The sequence below is a fragment of the Sprattus sprattus genome (assembly GCF_963457725.1).
Source record: "Sprattus sprattus genome assembly, chromosome: 1".
NCBI classification, from domain to species: Eukaryota; Metazoa; Chordata; class Actinopteri; order Clupeiformes; family Clupeidae; genus Sprattus; species Sprattus sprattus.
Window position 1 is genome coordinate 57,330,561 of NC_137920.1, and position 21,900 is coordinate 57,352,460.

At 38.8% G+C, this 21,900-nt stretch overlaps 1 protein-coding gene across 1 annotated transcript; it reads right to left on the minus strand.

Moving 5' to 3' along the window:
* Positions 1–689: 689 nt before the first annotated feature.
* LOC308370537 (uncharacterized protein) lies at positions 690–2,778 on the minus strand (the record flags this gene model as incomplete). Its single annotated transcript, XM_080845199.1, has 6 exons — positions 690–774; positions 1,187–1,341; positions 1,532–1,608; positions 1,999–2,055; positions 2,274–2,615; positions 2,748–2,778. The coding sequence occupies 6 exons, from the start codon at positions 2,776–2,778 to the stop codon at positions 690–692; spliced, it is 747 nt and encodes a 248-aa protein (XP_080701325.1).
* Between the last annotated feature and the right edge of the window lie 19,122 nt (positions 2,779–21,900).

Sequence of the window (21,900 nt, forward strand, 5' to 3'; positions counted from 1 at the left end):
AATTGTTATGTACATTAAGTTAGATCATATTTGCTGTGTATTTCACCATTTCATGTTCTGTTTAATAAATGCTGTTCATTACATACGTATGCTGGTTTGGATAATGTTACACATGATTGCATTCTGCCAACTTCTACGATCTTGAACTCCAAAGGTATTCAGACTTTACTAGTTATTGATGTGGAAATTAATGTACCTATTTTATGAAACTGATTAATAAGGCTGATATTTTATGTTGACCACTATGGTGGACCTTTGTTTGGCACCCCCTAGCTCAACTCAATTGATATCCTGCTTCTCACAACACAGCCCGAAAATGTGGAAAACCATTTTCTCTTACTCAGTATTAGCATTGGTGCACAATTATGCAACATTACTTACAAAAACAAGTCTAAATGACTATCCACATTTCTCATCTAAAAAACACCACATTGGTCACATAGACATTGAGGCCAGAAAATAGGCCAGAAAATAGAACAACAGCAAATGGAAACAAAACCTCAGGTCCACCAATAGACAAAGTCAGAATAAACATTACAGTTTTTATGTGTTATTATAATTTGAATATGCATTTGCATATATGGAAATGTGTAGAGTAAACTAACCGGTTGAATGACTTGTGTTTGTGTGCTAGGGTTACTGCAATAATACAACTTGTGAAGCTGCCACAGGCTTTACGGTTTGATGTCCTACTCAAGGGTGTAGATATTCTCCGCAATTGGTCTCCTGGTCTTGATCTCATAGATGATATGAGGTGGGTCCTTTGATGGCAAGCTGCAGAGTGAAATCAAGACAGGAATTAGCTACCAGTTTTATTTTACTTGGATTGACGATAAATTATAATTTTTCATTTACATTTCCGCCTCCAAAACTCAAATGTGGTGAAAAAGTGTATTTGTTCTGTCACATTACTGCTTACCATCCTCCCTTTAGAGATTTTTTGTAAAGTCCACCTACAAGAGGAGAACAGTAGGGTATAAATAAAAACACCTGGATTACAATTTGTTTCCTTTTAAGCGATAGTGAAAATGCAAAATGTAATGCATGTGTCAATAAAATGTAGCCGGACATGAGGGAGCAGGTAGCAGTCTAGAGAAATACCCTACATACAGTCCTGTATCGATACATTGGCATGTTAGGCTTTTAAAAAAAAACAATAACAACGACAAAGGAATTCAAGGCTGACACTGGCGTGTTGGTCATTGGAGTAGGTAAAACAGTGAGTAAAAGTTTGAAACCTAGCAGTAGCAGAGCACCCACAAAGAGCAGCAAAAGACTTAGGGACAGGGAGAGCACTGGTATATTGATCTGGAGCGTGATGCTTGGAGAGGCGTCTTCAAACTGGAAACGATAGAGAAGAATTCAGATAAGTCGTCATTTTTATTCTGGAGTTTTATTTATTCTGAACACGTCTACAAAATGCCTGTGCAATTTTCATTACATCTCCCTTTTAAGGATATTATGTATTAGGTTGGCTCCATTGCAAGAGCATGGATACATTTACATCGCTTGGAGAATGTCGGAGACTCACCAGTGTTTCAGATTGAATTTGACTTAAATTCCGCCTTAAAATATCAAGATGTGACGACATGGCACTCCTCCAGTGTCCTGTCGAAAGTGTGATACACATGTCAAACTGATTATTTCACTGTAGCATGATAGGTATTGCATTGCTGAATCATATTTGTTGACTGCAAGAGAACAAGTGCGGCACAAAAACAAAGAAAAAGAACTTTGTAGTATAACCTGCTATATCAAGTGAACCACTGAACAACACAAGAACCTGCCTAAGTAATTTTAAGACTCGCCTGAATCCAAAACTTGTCCTTGGCAATCCAGAGATTCCTCTCCCATACAATACTAGCTTAATTTAGCTCCATAGCATTGCTTAGCATCACCTTCTTCATCCCAAACTAAATAATGTACATTTTTATCTGAATATCTCAAGTCCAATCTAAACTAAGTATTTTGCTCTTCCTAAAATGCTTACTAGCTCACCTGTTGGGGCCGGAGGAGGCTCTGTGTTGTGTGCAGGTGGTGCTGTTGTAGTCTGAGCTAAATTGAAACAAGTACTTAAAGAAAACGTTGCATAAAAGACAAAACATATATACATAATCAAATAACATGTATATGTATATATCTATCACAATAACTACTTAGAAAGTGAATGCTCAGGTCTAAATGGTTTCATGTTATGTTTAATTTGTGTAGCTTCTTTATAGAAGTTTAAAAGAGTGTGTATTTCAGTGATGACTTTGCTTATATGCACTTACCTTTGGAAACCCTCAATGTGTAGGACACTTTTTTGTCATTGAAAAGTCCATCTATATCTACTCTACAGCAATACGACCCACTGTCAGTTTGCTGGATCTTCTGAATGCCCAGGTCCATCTGGCCTGAGAGAATGTCACCAATAATCCTGTACCGCTCAGAGACTTTTGAAATAACTCCATTGTCATCTGTTTGTGCTAAAATGTCGTGACACCAGAAGGTCCCACAGTCTCGTCCCCAACATACATGGCTGATGCCATGACGCCTCACTGAATAATGGCAGGCAAGGACTACCGAGCTCCCCTCTGTCACTTTGAATGGCTGGTCCGATGACTGGGCCGCCCCTGGATATGAGAGAGCATTAAACCTCTGAGTTTTTCCTATCTTGAGCTCATTGACTTCATTGTTTTTGTCATTGTAGGAATCATCATCAAATGTTACAGGTGAGGTGCTCACCCAGAAGTTAACTCATTTACCATCAGTGCATTCATTGACTGGCTTGATCATCTTGGAAGGTACTCTTTCACAGTTACAAATATATTTTTCACGTGAAATAATCATTTGTGTCCTACATTAGTAGTTTTGCATGTATCCGACAAGTTCAGCTTAAGCATACCTGAGTGAAATCGTTTGGGTTTTATCGTTGTTCTAAACATCATAATCATTGCTTCTACTGTATGAACATTGTGAAATATCAAACTATTCAAACATTTCAGAGTAAACTGCTTTGGTGTTATAGTCTGACATAATTGCATTGAAATAAAAGCAGAGAATCTAATTTCTTAAGTACATTTTTGTAAATGAAAGAATCAACAGCAACTCCTGAATAAAAAGGCAATTGTAACAGATCATTTTACTTGTTGCGCATATGCCTTTGCTGAAGTTCTCAAACATGCGATAGATAACCAGATTCTTAGACAGCATAAGCTTAAGGTTCTGAATGTTTTTCGAACATTCACTCAAACGTCAAACTGCATGCCAAAATCACTTAGCATTTCTGACAAGTGTCTTAATGTTCTTGCCTGAGACTGTTAGAAGAATGATCCACCGCAGCAGAGCTGAGCTTGACAGAGCAGCCATTCCGTGTGTGAAGTGTGTTTTGTGGGGAGCTTCGGTAGCAGTAGTAGTGGTACCCGGTGCTACCAGAAGACACAGAGCAAAGCATGTGAATGGACTTCTGTGTTCTCATGGCTGCTGCCAGTGACATCTCCAGGGAGGACAGGCACACTGACCACTATACCAACCGCAGGGGATGGGGTGGATACTATTGTGGAGGGGGGTTTTGATCTGTTCTGTTGTCATGCTTTATGCAAACCAACTGAACGAATGTCAAAAACATGCTCAGTGAGTGGATTCTCACAAACATGATGTAATATGTTGTGCTGTTCGTATTGATATGATGTTTCCCTCACCCTCAAAGTTACAAGGACTCAAAAGTCTAAAACAAATGCGATGGATGTATAAAACCACCCAGAAATGTGTATTTTTGAGCTAATTACTACAACCACTTTTGTTTGTTTTACTGTTGAAAGAATGTATTACATTGAAATGAAAATAATATTGCATACAATGTGGAAATAATCTGAAACATGGAGCATAAAGTTATGTGCATTTATTTCAATGCCATTTTCTCAAGCCTGTTGCATTCTCATCAGCTCTGTTTATTATTAACAGAAGTTGAACTTACAAAAGACACTCAACAAATACAATGTCAAGAAGTGTTGCCATGTGAATAATGTATAATTCAAAGATACTGAATGTACTACTGATTTGGAGAAAAACATCTATTCAGAGCATGGGAACCTTTCAGCTTAACCACCCTACTGCCTGTTAACGGTTGGATTCCAAATATATCAAATGACAAAAAAAAGGAAAAAGTTAAACTGTGTAAACAATGTATATATCTGCAATATCTGTTCAGATCTTCAAGTTGGCTATTATTGAAAAAAGATGCAAGCTGCCATTTAGTATAGAAAGAAAATATTCCCCAAAGTGGTCTAAAATGTAGATATTTAAGTTAATGACACATCTAGTTTAATTTTGTTACCAGCTTATCTTAAGGCCGATTTAAGCTACTCTGACTCTGTCAGGGATGGGCGGGCGGACGGATTGGATGGATTATTTTTTATGTATGGTTCTCTGAAGGCTGTGGGTGCTGAAACAATGCACCGCTAGAACAGTAGGTGGAGCATCGTTTTTTGTCTTATAGAAGCCTGCCCCATGGCGCCTTTGAGTGTGGAAGTAGTTGATTGTTTATTTACCTCCTCCCTTAACTATAGGGGATGCAGCACCTTCGCCCAGTGGACTTGGGGGCATGTAGCATTATATTATGGAGAATGTCTTATGCTAATAGGGGCATTCTTCATAGACATCTGACACCTCTGTTTCTTCCAGATGATAGACATTCTCTATTGCCATTTCCCTGGAGAAGAGTCCTACACTGCTGACAGAGTTGCTGTAGATGGCTGTGTTGCTAGAGGCCTGGGATCTGCTGGGCAAAAGTGGAATAAACTTTCATTAGCTCTGTTAAGGGTTACTGAAAGAGATAATTACCACAATGCAAGCACAAATAACATAGTTTTGTTTTTTATAAGAAACACCTACTATTTGGGGGGATATGAATGTATATGGAAAAATGAACTTACATCTGAAAATCCTGATCACTTTTTTTCTGTTGTTTTCCTGTAGAATGAGTAGTTTAAATTCAGGTTTAGTAATCACCACAGCAGGAAATCAAGCCTCTATGTTTACTTTAACCAGTAGAAATGCAAAGTTAACATAAACTCACTCATCAGGAATACAGCCACCACAATTACAGCCACCACCAACAGCAGTACAGCAGCCACCATCACTCCTTGGAGATGAGAAACCTGTGGACTTTCCTATTCAATTCAATTCAATTCAATTCAATTCAATTCAATTCAATTCAATTCAATTCAATTCAATTCAATTCAATTCAATTCAATTCAATTAAATTCAATTCAATTCAATTCAATTCAATATATTAATATACAGCGCCCAAAACAATAAAATGGTCTCAAGGTGCTTTGTCCTATGCATAATAATGATAAGTTTGTGTGTAGTTTATTTTTGTATCTACTTATTTATTTCTGTATTTTTACTGTTGTTGTATTAATACTCACAAGTTCACTGTACTGTGGTGTTGTATCAGTGGGTCCAGTAGGGAAGGTGTGCTGGTGGTCTTCAAGCATAAGAGAAAAAAAGAGGAACTTAAAATAAACTGAAAACTTGGATTGTGGATAAACTGCTGTCCATCTTCACAGGGTGATCAACCAAGTTAGGTTTACCTTCTGTATGAGTTTCGGTGATTGAGGGTCCAGTTGTCATGCTTTGAGATGATGGGTAAGGTACCGATGAGAGGATACTCAAACCTAAAATAACACTGGGTCAGTTCTTACATGTGTTCTGTTACCTCTAGTATTGTTCTTGTGGAAAACGTTGGTTGGTAGTGTCTGTAAACGTACCTTTTTGGATGAGAAGGTTGATTGAATGCTTTTCATCATTGAACCATCCAGGGATGTGTATGCGGCAGAAATATTTTCCAGAATCAATTTGCATCGAATCAAAGATAGTCAGAGAAACATTCCCTGTTGTTAAATTGCCCAATAATTGGAATCTGTCAGATACTCTAGACGTGACTTTATGTCCATCAGTTGTGATAATATTGTTATTACATCCCATGTTTGGTATTTCTCCTGTTCCCCAGCATATACGTATTGGGCCATGATACTCTGAATTGTAGAAGCATGGAAGAGTGACATTCTCTCCTTCAGTGCCATATACTGCAGTGTCAGTACTTACACCCACTAAACCTGAAAATTTAAGAGAAAGGCTATTAAAATTATGTATTCTTTAGACTTTGTATTCAATATTGAATGGCTGTGTAGTATTTTAGACATTTTAAACTAGATCTATAAACTCTACTTCTTTTTCCCTAATGCTCAAAATGAATGGAAATGAATGTAGAATCTTACATGCTGACTAATTCCAATTACTTACATAAGAGCAGGTGAAGGATGACAGAGGATACTGAGATGCAGCAGCAGGCAGCAGACATGGTGAGAAGGTGTCTCTGTGAAGAGTGTCTTCCCGGGGTGAACACAACCACAAATAAACTTGTATGGACACATGACTTCCTCTCGTATGAGATCATGCTTTTCCATTCTCGACAGGTTGACATTTAGTTGAGTATTTCCCATTTTCTGTTCTTTCACTTCTGGAATTGAGTTTTTTTTTGTTGTTGTTGGTGTGAAATACTTTTTTGCCATTTCCATTTAAATGATTATTGTAATAAAATAAAAAATAAGATGTTCATCATCAAGTATCTGCGGTATCTGTGTTTCAGTTAAGTTTAGCATAGCGTTTAGTTATATTTAAGAGGCCATTATCTTGAGAGAGCATACATGCATTATAACGGTGATATTGGGTCTGTGTTAAGTAGATAGCTTAAAACCAAATTCATCATCAGTTTGACATATTTTACACTGCATATTTTCATATTTTGTATAAACTAATACAGCTGTAAAAAAAAAAGCTGTCTATAGGTTTCTGGGCATATGATTACATGCAGTTTGTACATACAAAAGCACACACATTATAAGAAATATAATACAAAAATCTCTAAGAATCTTGGACGCACTACTTCAATCTCTATGTTCTCTCTGAGGTTGCACTCTATTTCAGCTTCCTCTTGCCAAACGGTCCAGAGACTGTTTTACTGCAGTGTAAGCACAACACTATGTGACTCGACTTCTTTCAGTTCCGCTCTGCGATTGACACATTGTCTGGGGCCCAAATACAACCCCTCATTCTGCATGCACAAAGCTTTACTGAGAGGCCCCATTTACTTACCAAAGAATGCATACTAACATCTGTGTTGTACCAACAAAATAAAACACACAGTCAGAATATTATATAGTCAGACTCATTTGGCTTGTGCTACTGCACTCTAAGGGACTCATTAGATACAGCCGCGGAAAAAATTAAGAGACCACTTCAAAATTATCAGTTTCTCTGGTTTTACTATTTATTGGTACGTGTTAAAGTAAAATGTACATTTTAGTTTTATTCTATAACCTACTGGCAACATTCCTACCAAATTTCAAATAAAAATATTGTCATTTAGATAATTTATTTGCAGAAAAATGACAATTGGTCAAAATAGCAAAAAAGATGCGGTGTCTTCAGATCTCGAATAATGCAAAGAAAACAAGCTCATATTCATTTTTAAACAACACAATACTAATGCTTTAACTTAGAAAGAGTTCAGAAATCAATATTTGGTGGAATAACCTTGATTTAAAATCACAACTTTCATGTGTCTTGGCATGCTCTCCACCAGTCTTTCACATTGCCGTTGGGTGACTTTATGCTACTCCTGGCGCAAGAATTCAAGCAGCTCGGCTTCTTTTCATGGCTTGTGACCATCCATCTTCCTCTTGATCACATTTCAGAGTTTTTTTTATGGGATTCAGGTCTCGAAATTGGGCTGGCCATGACAGGGTCCTGATCTGGTGATACTCCATCCACACCTTTACTGGCCTGGCTGTGTGGCATGGAGCATTGCCCTGCTGGAAAAAACACTTCTCAGAGTTGGGGAACATTGTCAGAGCAAAAGGAAGCAAGTTTTTCTTCCGGGACAACGTTGTACTTTGCCTGGCTGAGGTTTGTAAAAGACCATAAGGATTGAACCAAAGCCGACTGGAGGGTCTCCTAGTTCGTCTTCTCTGATGAGTCCAATTTTCAGCTTTGCCCAACACATGGTCGTCTGATGGTTAGACGGAGACCTGGAGAGGCCTACAAGCCACAGAGTCTTGCACCTACTGTGAAATTGGACTCATCAGAGAAGACGAACTAGGATACCCTCCAGTCGGCTTTGGTTCAATCCTTATGGTCTTTTACAAACCTCATGTGGTCAAGGGGAAGATGGATGGTCACAAGCCATGAAAAGAAGCCGAGCTGCTTGAATTCTTGCGCCAGGAGTAGCATAAAGTCACCCAACGGCAATGTGAAAGACTGGTGGAGAGCATGCCAAGACACATGAAAGTTGTGATTTTAAATCAAGGTTATTCCACCAAATCTTGATTTCTGAACTCTTCCTAAGTTAAAGCATTAGTATTGTGTAGTTTAAAAATGAATATGAGCTTGTTTTCTTTGCATTATTCGAGATCTGAAGACACTGCATCTTTTTTGCTATTTTGACCAATTGTCATTTTTCTGCAAATAAATGATCTAAATGACAATATTTGTATTTGAAATTTGGTAGGAATGTTGCCAGTAGGTTATAGAATAAAACTAAAATGTACATTTTACTTTAACACATACCAATAAATAGTAAAACCAGAGAAACTGATAATTTTGAAGTGGTCTCTTAATTTTTTTCCGCGGCTGTATCTATACAGAGCACACTGACGGCCCCAAGAGAATACATCATGGGACTAGCGCACAAATCTCATTAATAGATTTGATATTATAGTGTTTATTTTAATAGACTCCAAAACCAAAACGGCGGTCTCAAATGGGAAATAACACTTCTGTGTGGTTCTGGAAGCCTTTGAGAATGTAGTCTCTCGTTTAGGCTACTTCTGCATTTTAGGTTACAGTGCAGAGTTTTAGGTTAGGGAGGAGCAAGACATCTTCGGTCCATGCTGCATTGTGTGATACAGATATGTATGTTCCACAGGAGGGCACTGTGGGTCTTCTCTTGTGAGTCCTAATGCACAACACCGCTAAATGTAACAATGGCTTTTTTTGCCTAATGTAATTTTTGCTAAATACTTTCACCATACAAAATCCCATTCAAAAATGTGTATGTATTTGTGTGTGTGTGAGAGAGAGAGAGAGAGACCGAGCGAAAATGTGAGAGAATGTGTACCTTTGTCCACACACATATGCACAAGACTATAACTCATCCCATAGTCGCAGTAGCATAATTGTAGCAGATGGAAAGATACACATTGTGGATGTGTATTTTTTGGACTGTGCACTGTGACAAGCACATTGGAGAATTCTGTCATGACTATATTTAAAAAAGATTTTGTAGATATAAAGTAAAAATACCAGCCCTTTGGACTTAGTTTATCAACTTGTTAATTTTATATAAAGCTTAGGATGAACTGGAAACAGGTTACCTTTCCACTTGAGGTCCTTAAAGTCACTTTATGTCAGCGGGTGGCTTTACTGCCAAAAAACAGAGAGCTCTAGACCGCGCCTATGCCCTAATGTAGGCCATTTGCTCTAAGTGGCCATTTTCGCTGAGAGAACCTTATTCATTAAAGCAAGCCCTCACTGTGCATTAGACAGATTAAACCACATGGTGGCTCCTCTGCCCCCTGAAGGCTGCCACCTAACTCAATTAAAATCACAAGAGTGCAGTGTTTGATCTCAACACAGAAATATGTGTTTGTTCCTTTTTGTCACACCACCCAAGCCATAATGCCAGGCGCAAGGAACAAAGGTCCTAGAATAGTGTGGGGAAACATGCTGAGGGCTGTGTCCGAAGAGCAGTTGATGATCTCCTTATCGGTTTAATTTAAGTAACACATAGTCTTCTCACAAAGACACGTAATATGGTGAAAACAGTACAGACCCTCCTGCTCATATCATGGTTTTATCAGAAAGGGCAGGTACAAGTGTTTTTGTAAGCCTTTACAAATGTTTAACAATTTAACCTGCTTGGTAAGGTAGGACAATGTTATAAATAGGAACAATGGTACCACTATATTTCTTATTTCATACATTCTAGGCGAGTCCACCGAAGTGTATTAAAAAGAGTCTCCCCATATGAGTAATGCACAGCTTCTAATGTTTTTGTTGTATTGCAATATTGCCTTCTTAGTGCTTGTATAACATCAGCAGTCTAACAAGCTTGCTGAGTAACATGTACAATGCTAACTATCCAGATTCATGCATATTACATTAAGAGAGTGTGTGTGCAACACAGTTTTAGTTACACAACACAAGTGTAAAGTTTTTTTTTATTTTTATAAATTTGAATTGGGAATAGTAAAGTTACCATAACTCACAGATCACCATTCAGGTTCATGACAGTGCGTGACAGCCGTAGCAAACCTAAATGTTTACCCCTACCATGGGGTAGTTTGGCGGCCATGTTTTACTGTAGACAGATGGGGTATGGCAGGGGGTACCCAGTTTTAGTAGGAACCACTATCCAAAATGTCTGTGCACGTGCCCCAATCACAGCAGGCTATAACTTCCTTGGACTGTCTGGTTGGAACAACAACACAGTACTGAAGATGACGTCAGAGAATGACACTAAGCGTGGTCACCTTGGTGTCAGTCTCGGGTTTGTAGTTCAGTTTATTTATGGCAGTGTTTATGACACTTTCTGATTTGCTGTGTGTATGTGTGGTGTGTGTCGATGTGGAGATCCAGGTTATTTACAAGGTGGCTCTCACATGAGTCATCTCCACATATGAGTAAGGAAGACGTTTCATCTCTCCTCTCCTCTCTCTCTCTCTCTCTCTCTCTCTCTCTCTGTCATCCTGTATCTTTATGGGGTATGAGGGGAGTGATGCCGCGGGGAATACTGCATGTCTGGTTCGTCATGCTTCTTTCCAGCCAAAACATCTCTATGTATATTATCCTATATGTTGTTGTTTTATAGCATCATTTCATTCTGTAATTTATCAATGTGTCACATCAACATACTTAACCTGACACTTATGCTGTAAGGTTGAAGATAAAGAAAATATATATTGTGTGTGTGATTGAGTGGTGAAGTAAACCCTTGTAGACATTCACCACTTTGAAGATAATCCGCAGTGTGAAGGACTGTGTTTGTTGGTGTCATCACAAAAAAATGTGTATGTGTTCATGTGTAGTTAGAGGAAATACTGAGGGGAGGCAGCACATGTTGCACATACACCCTCACGTACACCCTCACATGACTCATGAAGTATTCAATATTAAGACACATAAGTCATGCTGCGTGGTCATAAGTAGCCCATCTCTGGCAAGGGCAACACTATCAATCCTGGAACCTTGTAGGGAAAAAAAAAATCAATCATCACCAGGGCTTCAAAAATAGGCTCTTCACAACATATTTTTTTTTTTTTCCCCCTTGATAACTTTTTTCTCTATGCTTTGGCAACATTGGGCAATTAGAAAGCAATAGTGATTTCCTTTACTAAATATGAATTAAACTAGGCTATAGAAAGCATATTAAGATGAAACATTGAAACAAAAACATTTGTGGTGGATCTTGATTCTGAGCATTTTCTGACATAGCTTAATATAAATCTCGGGTGACAGACTGGTAACTAGCATCTAAACAAACAAATTGGTTCTTCTTTTGTGGGTTCACCTTGCAATGAATTGTGGTATAAAGGAGAAATTTGCAATGCATCATGGGAATTTCACAGTGCACTATACAGTGCATTTTATAGTTGAAAAGTTCAGCGCCACAACAAAATGGCTGACTCACTAAACTACTTCACTACAGAGTGAATAAGGGGACATTTTGAACAGTGCCAGTCATCACTTAAGAGAGAAGAAGAATGACCTGTGAATCAAACCTCCGTGTTGATATGACTCAGTGTGTGCTGAGCGGTGCTTAAGTGTGTAGAGTGGCGTAAGACAAGCTCAAAGATGGTAAAGGCCATAAAAGTCCATCTGAAACTCATTGGTCTCATGATCTCAAGAGGGGATGTGTGGTTGTATCACTTTGATGCTTTTTTTTTACAAGTATAAACTGTTTGTTCACAGCACTTTCTAATGGGAAAAGAGGAACACAGATGGAAATGGCTGAAGGGGTATAGAGATGAAATAGAAAAGAGAACAAGGCATGGTCCAGTGAGTGGAGTCACTGCTTTAATGACAGTGAATTTCATTACTGGAGGAAGAGCAGGGGAGGGAGACTGAGGGCCGAGCTGGCAGCGCTGCAGCTGACTCAGCTCCTGTTTTAGAACTGCAAACACCCAAATGAGTCGAGGAAGGCCAGGGTACATGCACATGCATTTTAATTGAGATATTGGTGCCAAGTAGATTAACTTTAGATTGAAAACACTTCACATTTAACACTCCCAGTCTTTGTGCCTAATAACTTAACTTCTGATTCAAGACAGCTAGAAATTAGTTCACCCCTCCCTTTCAGGTTCTAAAACAAATCTAATTGAAAATGCTATTTACCCCAAGACATGCATCGAAAGTATTTTAAGCAGCTGATATCAGAATAAAAATGCGAAATGTTCTAATTCCTCATTCTTATTTTGACACTCTTATTTGCTCATAATCTGTGTCTGTGAAAAGTGAAAAGAGGGTAAGAAAAAGTAGTTGTTATTTTGTTATAAGCTTATAATATGTTCTTTGTGATACTGGTTAGTGGGCGTCACACAACGTCCAGATCTAAGTCACAAGCTTAGTTCTAACAAACCAGCCTCCGTCTAATCTTGCCTCCAATTACAGATCACAACTTAGTATGGTCATACCACAAGCTACCCAGGGTGAGGGGTGTGCAGTAGGAGATCCCCTTCAGGAGTATGATCATGCATTAGAGAATTAGTTCACATTGCTTACAAAATCCAGCTTGTAATGTTATGTAATGTGAACTGAATGCTTGGTGTGGTCATTCTGACTGATAGAGCTTCAGGTCGAGAGGAGTCTCCTCTCTTTTAAGTGCTCCCTAGATAGATGATAGATAGATAGATGGATACTTTATTAATCCAGAGGGAAATTTAGGTCATCCATAGTAGTTTATACACTTATGCACTTGTGCTCACAGACATACAGACTCACAGACATACAAACATGAATCACATACACATAGGGAGAACATGTTCACAGGGAGAGGGGTGTTTACAGATGCAGAATGGGTCTGACCCTATGGTACATTATGCATAGATTGGGAAAGTGTTGATGTCCACGAGGAAAGTGTCCTTTTGCCTCAAGTGTGGATAGTGCAAGAGATAGTGTTCATGTGCTTATGTGGATAGAGCAAAGTTCTTGTGCTTGTGTGTGGATAGTGCAAAGAGATATATAAGTTGTACAGTCTGTGCAAGGGGCTAGTATAGCCAGTAGACGGATGGACAATGGGATGGTATAAGAAAAGATGAGAAAAGATGAGAAGGGCAGACTGAGGTAGACTCATGCAGAGAAGTCCACGTCCCTCCTGTTCCCCTCTGCGTGTCTTTATAGATCTGAATGGCCCTGGGGACAAAGGACTTCCTCAGCCTGTCCGATGAGCATGACAGTGACAGGAGTCTGCCACTGAATATGCTCTTCTGTCTGTTGGGGGTAGTGTGTAGTGGGTGGTGAACATTGTCCAAGATAGTCAGCAACCTACAGTACTCAGGGTCCTGCTCTCCGCCACCGTTGTGAGGCAGTCCAGTTTTGGTGCCCACAACAGCTTTTCTTCTAGTAATGGCATGTTCAGTTTAATTTAAACAGGCAGTTTAATAATTAGTAAAATTTAATTAATAATCTGGATGTTTTGGGAGATGAAAACCTTAAAGGAAAACTTTTTGTGTCCAAAGTTTTACTAGGGACTCTTATCCATTCTAATTGGTCCAGTATTCAGGGACATGCACAGGGATTTTGAAGGGCAGTTGCTCTGCCCTGGAAAAAAGGGGCAACTCATACTTTTTTGTCACAGCCGCTGTCACGCCCCCATCATCTGATTGCAAATTTTGCCAATATAATTTTAAACTCTCAGTAACCGCTGCTGCCACGGCCCCGTCATCTGATCGCAAATTTTGCCAATATCATTTTAAACTCTCACTAACCGTTGCTGCAATGCCCCCGTCCCCTGATCTCAAATATATATATTTCCTTCGAAGGGGCAACTTCAGTTGAGGAGGGCAAACGGGCAGTTGCTCGAGCAACCTTAGCCCACTCCTGTGCAAGTCCCTGCCAGTATTAGAACACTAAAACCAGAAATCGCAAATCAGTTATACAACGGCTATGCAGTCTTATGAGGCAAGCATCTGCGTCAGTGTAAACTGCTTGTTTTCGCCAATGACAGGCTCATTAATTAATGAAGAATCCCTAGAGAGGCACACCTGCGTCTGATTACCTTATAATAACTGTAAAGTAACTAGAAAATAACAGTTTCTACTGTGTTTGGTCAGTCTCTTCTCTGACGTAGCAAACCATTCAGTGGTTACCTTTAGAAGCGACAGCTTCAAAGTGATACAGTAGATTTGGCTTTAAAATACAAAGATTTGTATCTCTTTTACAAAGATACCTCGGCCTATTTACAGAATCATGTACATTAGTAATAAGAATACTGCCTGGTGTAATTCACATAACTCTCTGTGCTCATATAGGCCTTTTCTTATCATTTGAAGTTAACACACCTCATAGAATGAATGCCTCATTGTGAGGAGGTGCTGCCTATTGTATGAAGTGGAATAAAGTGTATATTTAAAGGTCTCATCATCTGCGGGGAAAATTCATGCTGTGGATATGGTAATATGATGGACTCTGTCATTATGAGTCCAAGATGATTCATTAAGTGAGCAGATGTTACTTTTGTCTGCACTGCTTATTTTCTTTCTCTCCTCTTGTGGGAAAAAGGCCGTTCCATATTCATACCGCAGCACTCATTCATTGCCAGAATGAATTCTCATTAAAAAACACTAAGAACAAAAAAAAACCAGTCCTTCCTGCTATTACATATTCAGTATTCATCACGATGTTATCCATGCTCTTATACACTGATTTTCTAACCAGTAATTTGCATTGCAACTCCTTAATTGAAAAGGTCATTCTATCTCTTGGTGCTAATGCAGAAAATCGAGTCCTGTGTTGTTCTCCCTATAGTCTGTGTCTACGTACATTCAGACACACACACACACAAGTGCACACACACACACACACACATACACACACACACATACACACACACACTCAATCCAGATTGGTAAGGCTTTGAGGTCCAACTGCTAACTGGAAGACCCCTTGAAGTTTGAAGTGGAGAGTGGTGAGATGATATAGACCACTAGACACCTCCTCTACGGTATATGCTCAGCATATGCAGATGTTTGACCAGACTACGGCAAGCATCAAGCATTCTGATGTCTGCAGACATTTTAGAGAAGTGAGAAACATAGACAAGGCCTCTTCCTTCCCTGAAGGCCACCGTATAAACAAGTGATAGTGAACAGTATAAGAGAACTGTGCTGAAGTCAAGATCTCTATTCTGTGCCTCTCTCCCAGATTTGAACAACATGTACAAGGTGTTGTACAAACACCTCTCTGTTTATTCTGAGAATCATGTTATCCTTCATTAAAAATGAGAATCTCTACAGTGAGATCAAAATGTAATGTCCTGTATTAGCTGCATGACGTCTTTACATTGTATCATGAATGTGCACGTCATGTTGTGTCACTTTCATATCAAGAAGTCAATGACTGCTTTGAACAGCTCACAAGACCAAACTAGAATGCGTTTCGTGAACGAACTGCGAGAGTGTGCTTGCTCTGTTTTTCTCTCATGTTTGCTTGTTTATTGTGAAAGGGTTTAGTGTGTTCGTTGGCATAAAAAGTTAGTCTTCTCTTATAAGCCTAGTTAGTACATCTGATTAGAGCAACCATGAGTTGCAGATTAAGGGGTCCCCTATCAGTGTTCATTTTGGCAGCTATTTTAGATTCAGTCTTAAGACAAAAATGCATATTAGTTTTAGTCACATTTAGTCATAGTTATCCTTCTTAGTTTCAGTCTAGTTTTCGAAAACTGAGCACATTACAATAGCTACGCTGTGTCCAGGTACATCCTCAAACGTTTTTCAGGTAACCTAATGGTTCAAGGTCTCTCATGAATCATTACTCCCAGGACACGGGTTAATGTTAACTCACGCTATCGGCCACAACAAGTTAACCATTCTTTCAGTATAAGCAACTTTTGCATAGCCCCGCACAGCTAGGATAGCTCACGTTACCGTAGTAGGAATACAAGCCTTAGCTCACTATATCCACACAACTAAATTCATGAATTACTTCACAGGTTTACTTAACAACTTGAATTAAGGAAAATGATCCCCCGTTACGGCTAGCTGAAACTGCCAGTGGATACTCCCGTTACGTAGTGTTAGTTAGCCTTTAGCCCCGTACTCAGATGTTACAGCTGCTTAACACAGCTAGGATAGCTCTGCTTAACACAGCTAGGATAGCTAGCGTTACCGTAGTGGGAATACAAGCCTTAGCTCACTATATCCACACAACTAAATTCATGAATTACTTCAAAGGTTTACTTCACAACTTGAATTAAGGAAAATGGCGTATCCAACGTTAACGTAACGTTAATTTATATGTTAGCTGCTACGGCTAACTATCAGTTTCCATTAAAATTTCAGTCAGTAGGCCTACACTGAAAATGCTGCCATTCAACTCACCTTAACGAAGTGGAAATACGGTAGCTAGGTTAGAAACTGTAGTTACTCTTATTCTTTCTCAAAGTTGAATTGAGAGGGACAGAGAAATACGGTTCCTCTTATTCTTTTTCAAAGTTTAATTGAGAGGGACAGAGAAAATGCGGTTCCTTGGATTTGGCGGAGGTGTCAGTGAGAAGCACAGGTGCAAGCCAGTTTAATGAGCCTATCATGATGTCATAATGCACAGAGTTCTGCCATGCAAGTCTATGGAGAAAAAAGGGGATGAAAAAGAGGAATAAAAAAGGAGTGGCAAGGAGTACCGCCACGAAAAGTCATAGCAACCTGCACCGGATCGGGCCGGACGTTTTGGTGTTTGAATGGCGTCTTTAGCTCAATCGGGCGAGGAGTAGTTAGCTGCAAGAAAAACGGGTAGAATAAAGAAAACTTGACGATAACAATACTGTGCTTCCCTTCGGGCAAGCACACTAATTATTCTATTCTAATGATGGTTAAAAATGTATGGTGATCATCATACAAACACACTAATATTGCTCACTGTGTGTACCACTAATATTGCTCACTGTGTGTTGCACAGCGCTCAAGACCAAATTGATTCATTTATGTATTTAAGCCTCGGAAAACGCATTGAGGAAAAAATCCCTCATTTAGAATGTTGCCAAGGGTACAATGAAAAGTTAATACATTGAAGTAAAAATTGTATAAAACATAAAACAACCAATTTGAAGATTCTAATCATTGTAAAAAATAAGATTCTGTTCTAATGATGGTTAAAAATGTGACCCTTGCCATCACACAAACACACTAATATTGCTCACTTTTTTTGTGTACTTCATACATTATATTAATGGACTGCTAATGAATTGTCTTCTCTCTAGTTTCAGTCTGTTCCTGTTGGCTCTTGGTGTCCTCTGATTTATGACATTGCTGCTCCCCAAGCCATTACCAAGACTTGTCCACCAGTCAGACTTTTCCAGGCGGTCATACTTTATACCTGACCATCTGATTTTAGCTGCATGGGGGTGATATTATATGATGCCATGCGACAGAAGGAGATGTGAAAGGGGGAAAACCAATTCCATCTGTCCACGGTAAATTATGGTGTGTTCTGCTTTCTGTGTACAGTGTGTGTGGTGGTAAATCTCTATCTTGCTTACCACTGGGTATTATTGCCCTACCTGTTGGAGATCTGTTGGTTTGTTAGATGATTTAGAATGCTTATAATCACATGTTTTACAAAGTTACGCATACATATCTTTCAGGTCCACATCATCCGGCTGAAAGTATTATCTATATTAGGTAATATCAATGTCAACACTTATTCTTTATCATGAAACAATCTCTACCCTTCAAATATATTGTAACCCTTTGCGTTTTTATACAGGCATTTATTTAATTCATCCAGTTATTTTAGGTAAAAACCATCATACTCATGAGAAGTGTGTTTTGTGGGCCGTTTAATATGCAGGCAGTGAGACCTGTTTCATTCTAGACATTTTCCGCCCATGGAGAAGTGCTCTTCAGCCATGTTAACCGTTTCGATTCGGACAACAAAATAAATTAAGTATGTCATGTGGAAATTGATGATTTGAACACAAGTTTGGATCTTGAAGAAAATGCAAAATCATTCTATCTTTATATCAATGGACCAAAGAAAAATGATCACAATTACACACAAGGTCAGCAGAGGTAACTTAGTGTTCCTTACCCCGAGTCAGCTATTGATTTCTCAGTATGCCTATGACTGTGGCCCAGCTGCCTGACATGATAGTGACCATGACCATGTCCCATTATCCCATTATCCCATAATTGTTGCTGCCAGTAGGTTGTCATTCTCATTCTGTTTGTGCACTCTTCCCTCTAACCTGACACCCTGTGTGAAGCGTGCTTGCCTGTTTGTCGGATGAATTATAATCTGACAAATTCATCAATGTTCATTTATTTACACCCCCTCATGCATTAGTCAGACTCACCCTAATGCACTGACATGAATACTAACCCTTGGAGACAGTGGCATTAATGTTCCTGTCCTTATTCAGAGAATTTGAAGTGTACTGGTCATGATCAAACATATTGCGGTTCTACTGAAAAGCACATCTGAAGCGGTCTGAGGTTTAAGAATTGATCTGATGTTAAATATTTTTGCTTGTACAAACAGATCACTGATTTTTGGATGAATTGAATGTGGTGTGCATTTCTGCATATAAACTCACCTCACCTTCTCCTTCACTTTTTAGTCCTTAAGTAGGGAAGCATGCAGGGGGTTTGTACTCTTCTGTGTGCGTGTGTGTGTGTTTATTAATTCGCCCCATAATGCTGTGCGCATGTGCCTCTTAGAATGGTTAATGTTCGATTCTGTGTTCCATTTTAGAATGTATTCGTGCTCCGTCCTTTTTTAGAGTCCATATGTGTACGTGCCTGCTTGAGATTCCCTGTGTATTAGCGTATACGTCCACCCACCCACTGTGCTGTTCTGTATGGGATTTCCCAAGTGTGAATAGAGTTGCATTCCCAGAGCTTTGCGGTGTATGGAACTGGGGAATAGTTTTTAAGGCTGAAATCTGTCTCTATGCCTCATTACAAACTAAATGTTCAAGTATCATGTGTGCATGCTAATCAGTCAAGGTCTCTTACAAGACCTGCAACTAAACAAACTAATTAATTATTCCTTTCAGAAATCTAAACTGTTTCTAAACATATACCGTGTACTGTGTAGTTAAAATACTAGGTGATTCAGTGCCATCAATTATTCTTTACAACTTGTGTAAACCAGGCCCAAAAGATCAACAAGAGTAGGGTTTGATCAAATTCATCAATAATGATAGCTGATGTGCTAGATCTCCAGTCAAAAATCAGTTTCAATACATAGAGGCTGAGAGAACAGGGAAATCCAGACAGCATGTAAGTACAGGGAGAAGTCAAAAGCCCCAAGCAGGCAAAAACCCTTTGAGGGTAGGATCCACAAAGGACAGGCTAGGTCAACACAATCCAAAATCCAGAAATTGTTAAAAGTACGAGAAGTTCAGAATCCGAATTACAGGCAACGTCAATGATAGAGAAATGGGCAAAGAGCAATGGCAAGAACCTGATGTGAGAACTCATAGAGATAACCTGGCAAGGAGGGCTCGACATAGAAGGGTTTATAAATGTGGTTGATTATGGTGAAGAACTTCAGGTGAGACACGAGGATCATAGGCGACAGGAACGGTTGAACAGTCACTAATGGCAGGAACCTAGAGAACACAGACATGCAACAGGAACAGCACAGACATCCACACAGGGCAAGAAGGAAACAAGGATCATAGAGCACTACGTGATTTTTCATTCTATTATATTCTAAAATCAACCGCTATGCTATACTACTGTGCACAGCCTAAGGCGGCCTGCAGTTTTAACCTTCAGTTGTGATCCCTCACGGTGTACTACCAATGAAGAACCCGAGCAATTCATTCCCAGGGTAACACTGTACAATGGGCCAATGGAAGTCATAACAACGTATGATTTTATCATATCTGCCATTTCTATCTGTCTTGATCACTAGTTTAAAGACAGCAAAGAAATAAATAGTAAAACGATAAGGTTAAAGAAATACAGAAAACACACATAGAAAAGGTATCTATGATTGTATTAATAAAAACTAAAAGAAATGTGGGGAAAGTATAGTGTGTAAGTGCTGTGTATAAAATGGAAGATAAATCAGCTACTCCCAAGCAAATGTAATAAAAGTCAATAATACACTTACTTATGTGGTGATATAACTCTGCCTATTATAACACACAATAAAGAAAAGAATGACAATAGTGGCCCAGAAAAGGTAGTTCATTTTTGAATATTTGACTCAGCTGAGAGCTGAAGACATCACGCGCACAGAACATGGCCTCATATTAGCCTGCCTATCTAATGTCTGACTTTATCTAACTCCTAAATTGCATTTCAACCCATTCAAACAATTTAATTTGGTGTTACCTACTGGTTTGCTTTTAGCCTGCCTGTGAGACTATCATATAAAAGATTAAAGAACCGGTAAAATACATTCTACACCACCATGTCGTTTTAAAAGCTTTTTGGGAACTGCTTGGTACTCATTCTATATTAAACTAAAGTCTTCAGTAGAAAATAGATTGATATAGAGTCCCCTTGGGAAACTGAAAAAAATGTATGTACAAAGTTTTTATAAAGAATATAGCCTGGAGTCTCAACTGCAACGTCAGCGAAAACAGTTGCTAATGTGGATCTGTTTTAGAAGGTCATGAGATGACCTTTATCTGTGTTTTGCTTTGTAGAACTTGGGCCAAGCATTCCTGCTATGTTACAGAAATTTTAGTAATGCAGTCTTGCCAACTTTGATAGTGCACATTAATAGGAGTCCTGTGAGTGAATTCTGATATATTCCCCGGCCCCGAGGTCAAAAGGGCCATAAACTATTTACTACCAGTGACAGCTTAAGCGTTCCCTACTTTTATCTACCATGAGTCCTTTTTCTTACATTCCTCATTTCTCACAGGTTGATTTTCAGATAAGGTTCATCTTCAAAATATGTGATTTCTTACGCCACACTCTGCCCCATTTGCTAACACTCATTTCTGTCAGACTCAAGTGGTTGTGCGCTGTGAAAAGTGTTTATTGGTTCTAAAAGCAATTTACATTGCAAGCCATTTTGTGGCAACTTTCTTTTTTAAAATGTGATCTACAGAGAATGTATTTTTTTCTTTTAATAAGTACAAATATCTTCTATCGTAAGAATACACATTGTATTTACCATTCCTCATAGCATTTCCCACAATGAAGAATGTGGCATAGGAATAAAATCCGAATAAGCTGTACTTATACTTATCTCTTATAATAGTGCTGCAAGGTCTAAATTGGGTCCAGACATGAATTGTTGTGATGTATCTATCAGCTATTATAGACTCCTCTCAAAAACATCCAGAATAGCATCATACCAGAATGGTACAACAGAGTCCTTAGCTGTTGGCTGTAATGTCATCTTTCCATCACAAAAACTGAATTACAGAGGCATGAACGTTATACATCCCTGAAGGAATATATTTCGAATTAATTAAAATATGATGAAAGACTTTGTGATCCTGAAGCAGCCAAAATACACTTAGTGGTCAATGCTTAATTACTATTACTCTTTATTGCGTGTCACTTTGCTTAAAGGCACCCATTGCAACTTTCGAGGCTTAAAAATAAACATTCAATTTCTAGTTTTTTTTACCATAGTAAGTTTCAATAACTCCATATCATTACATATCAA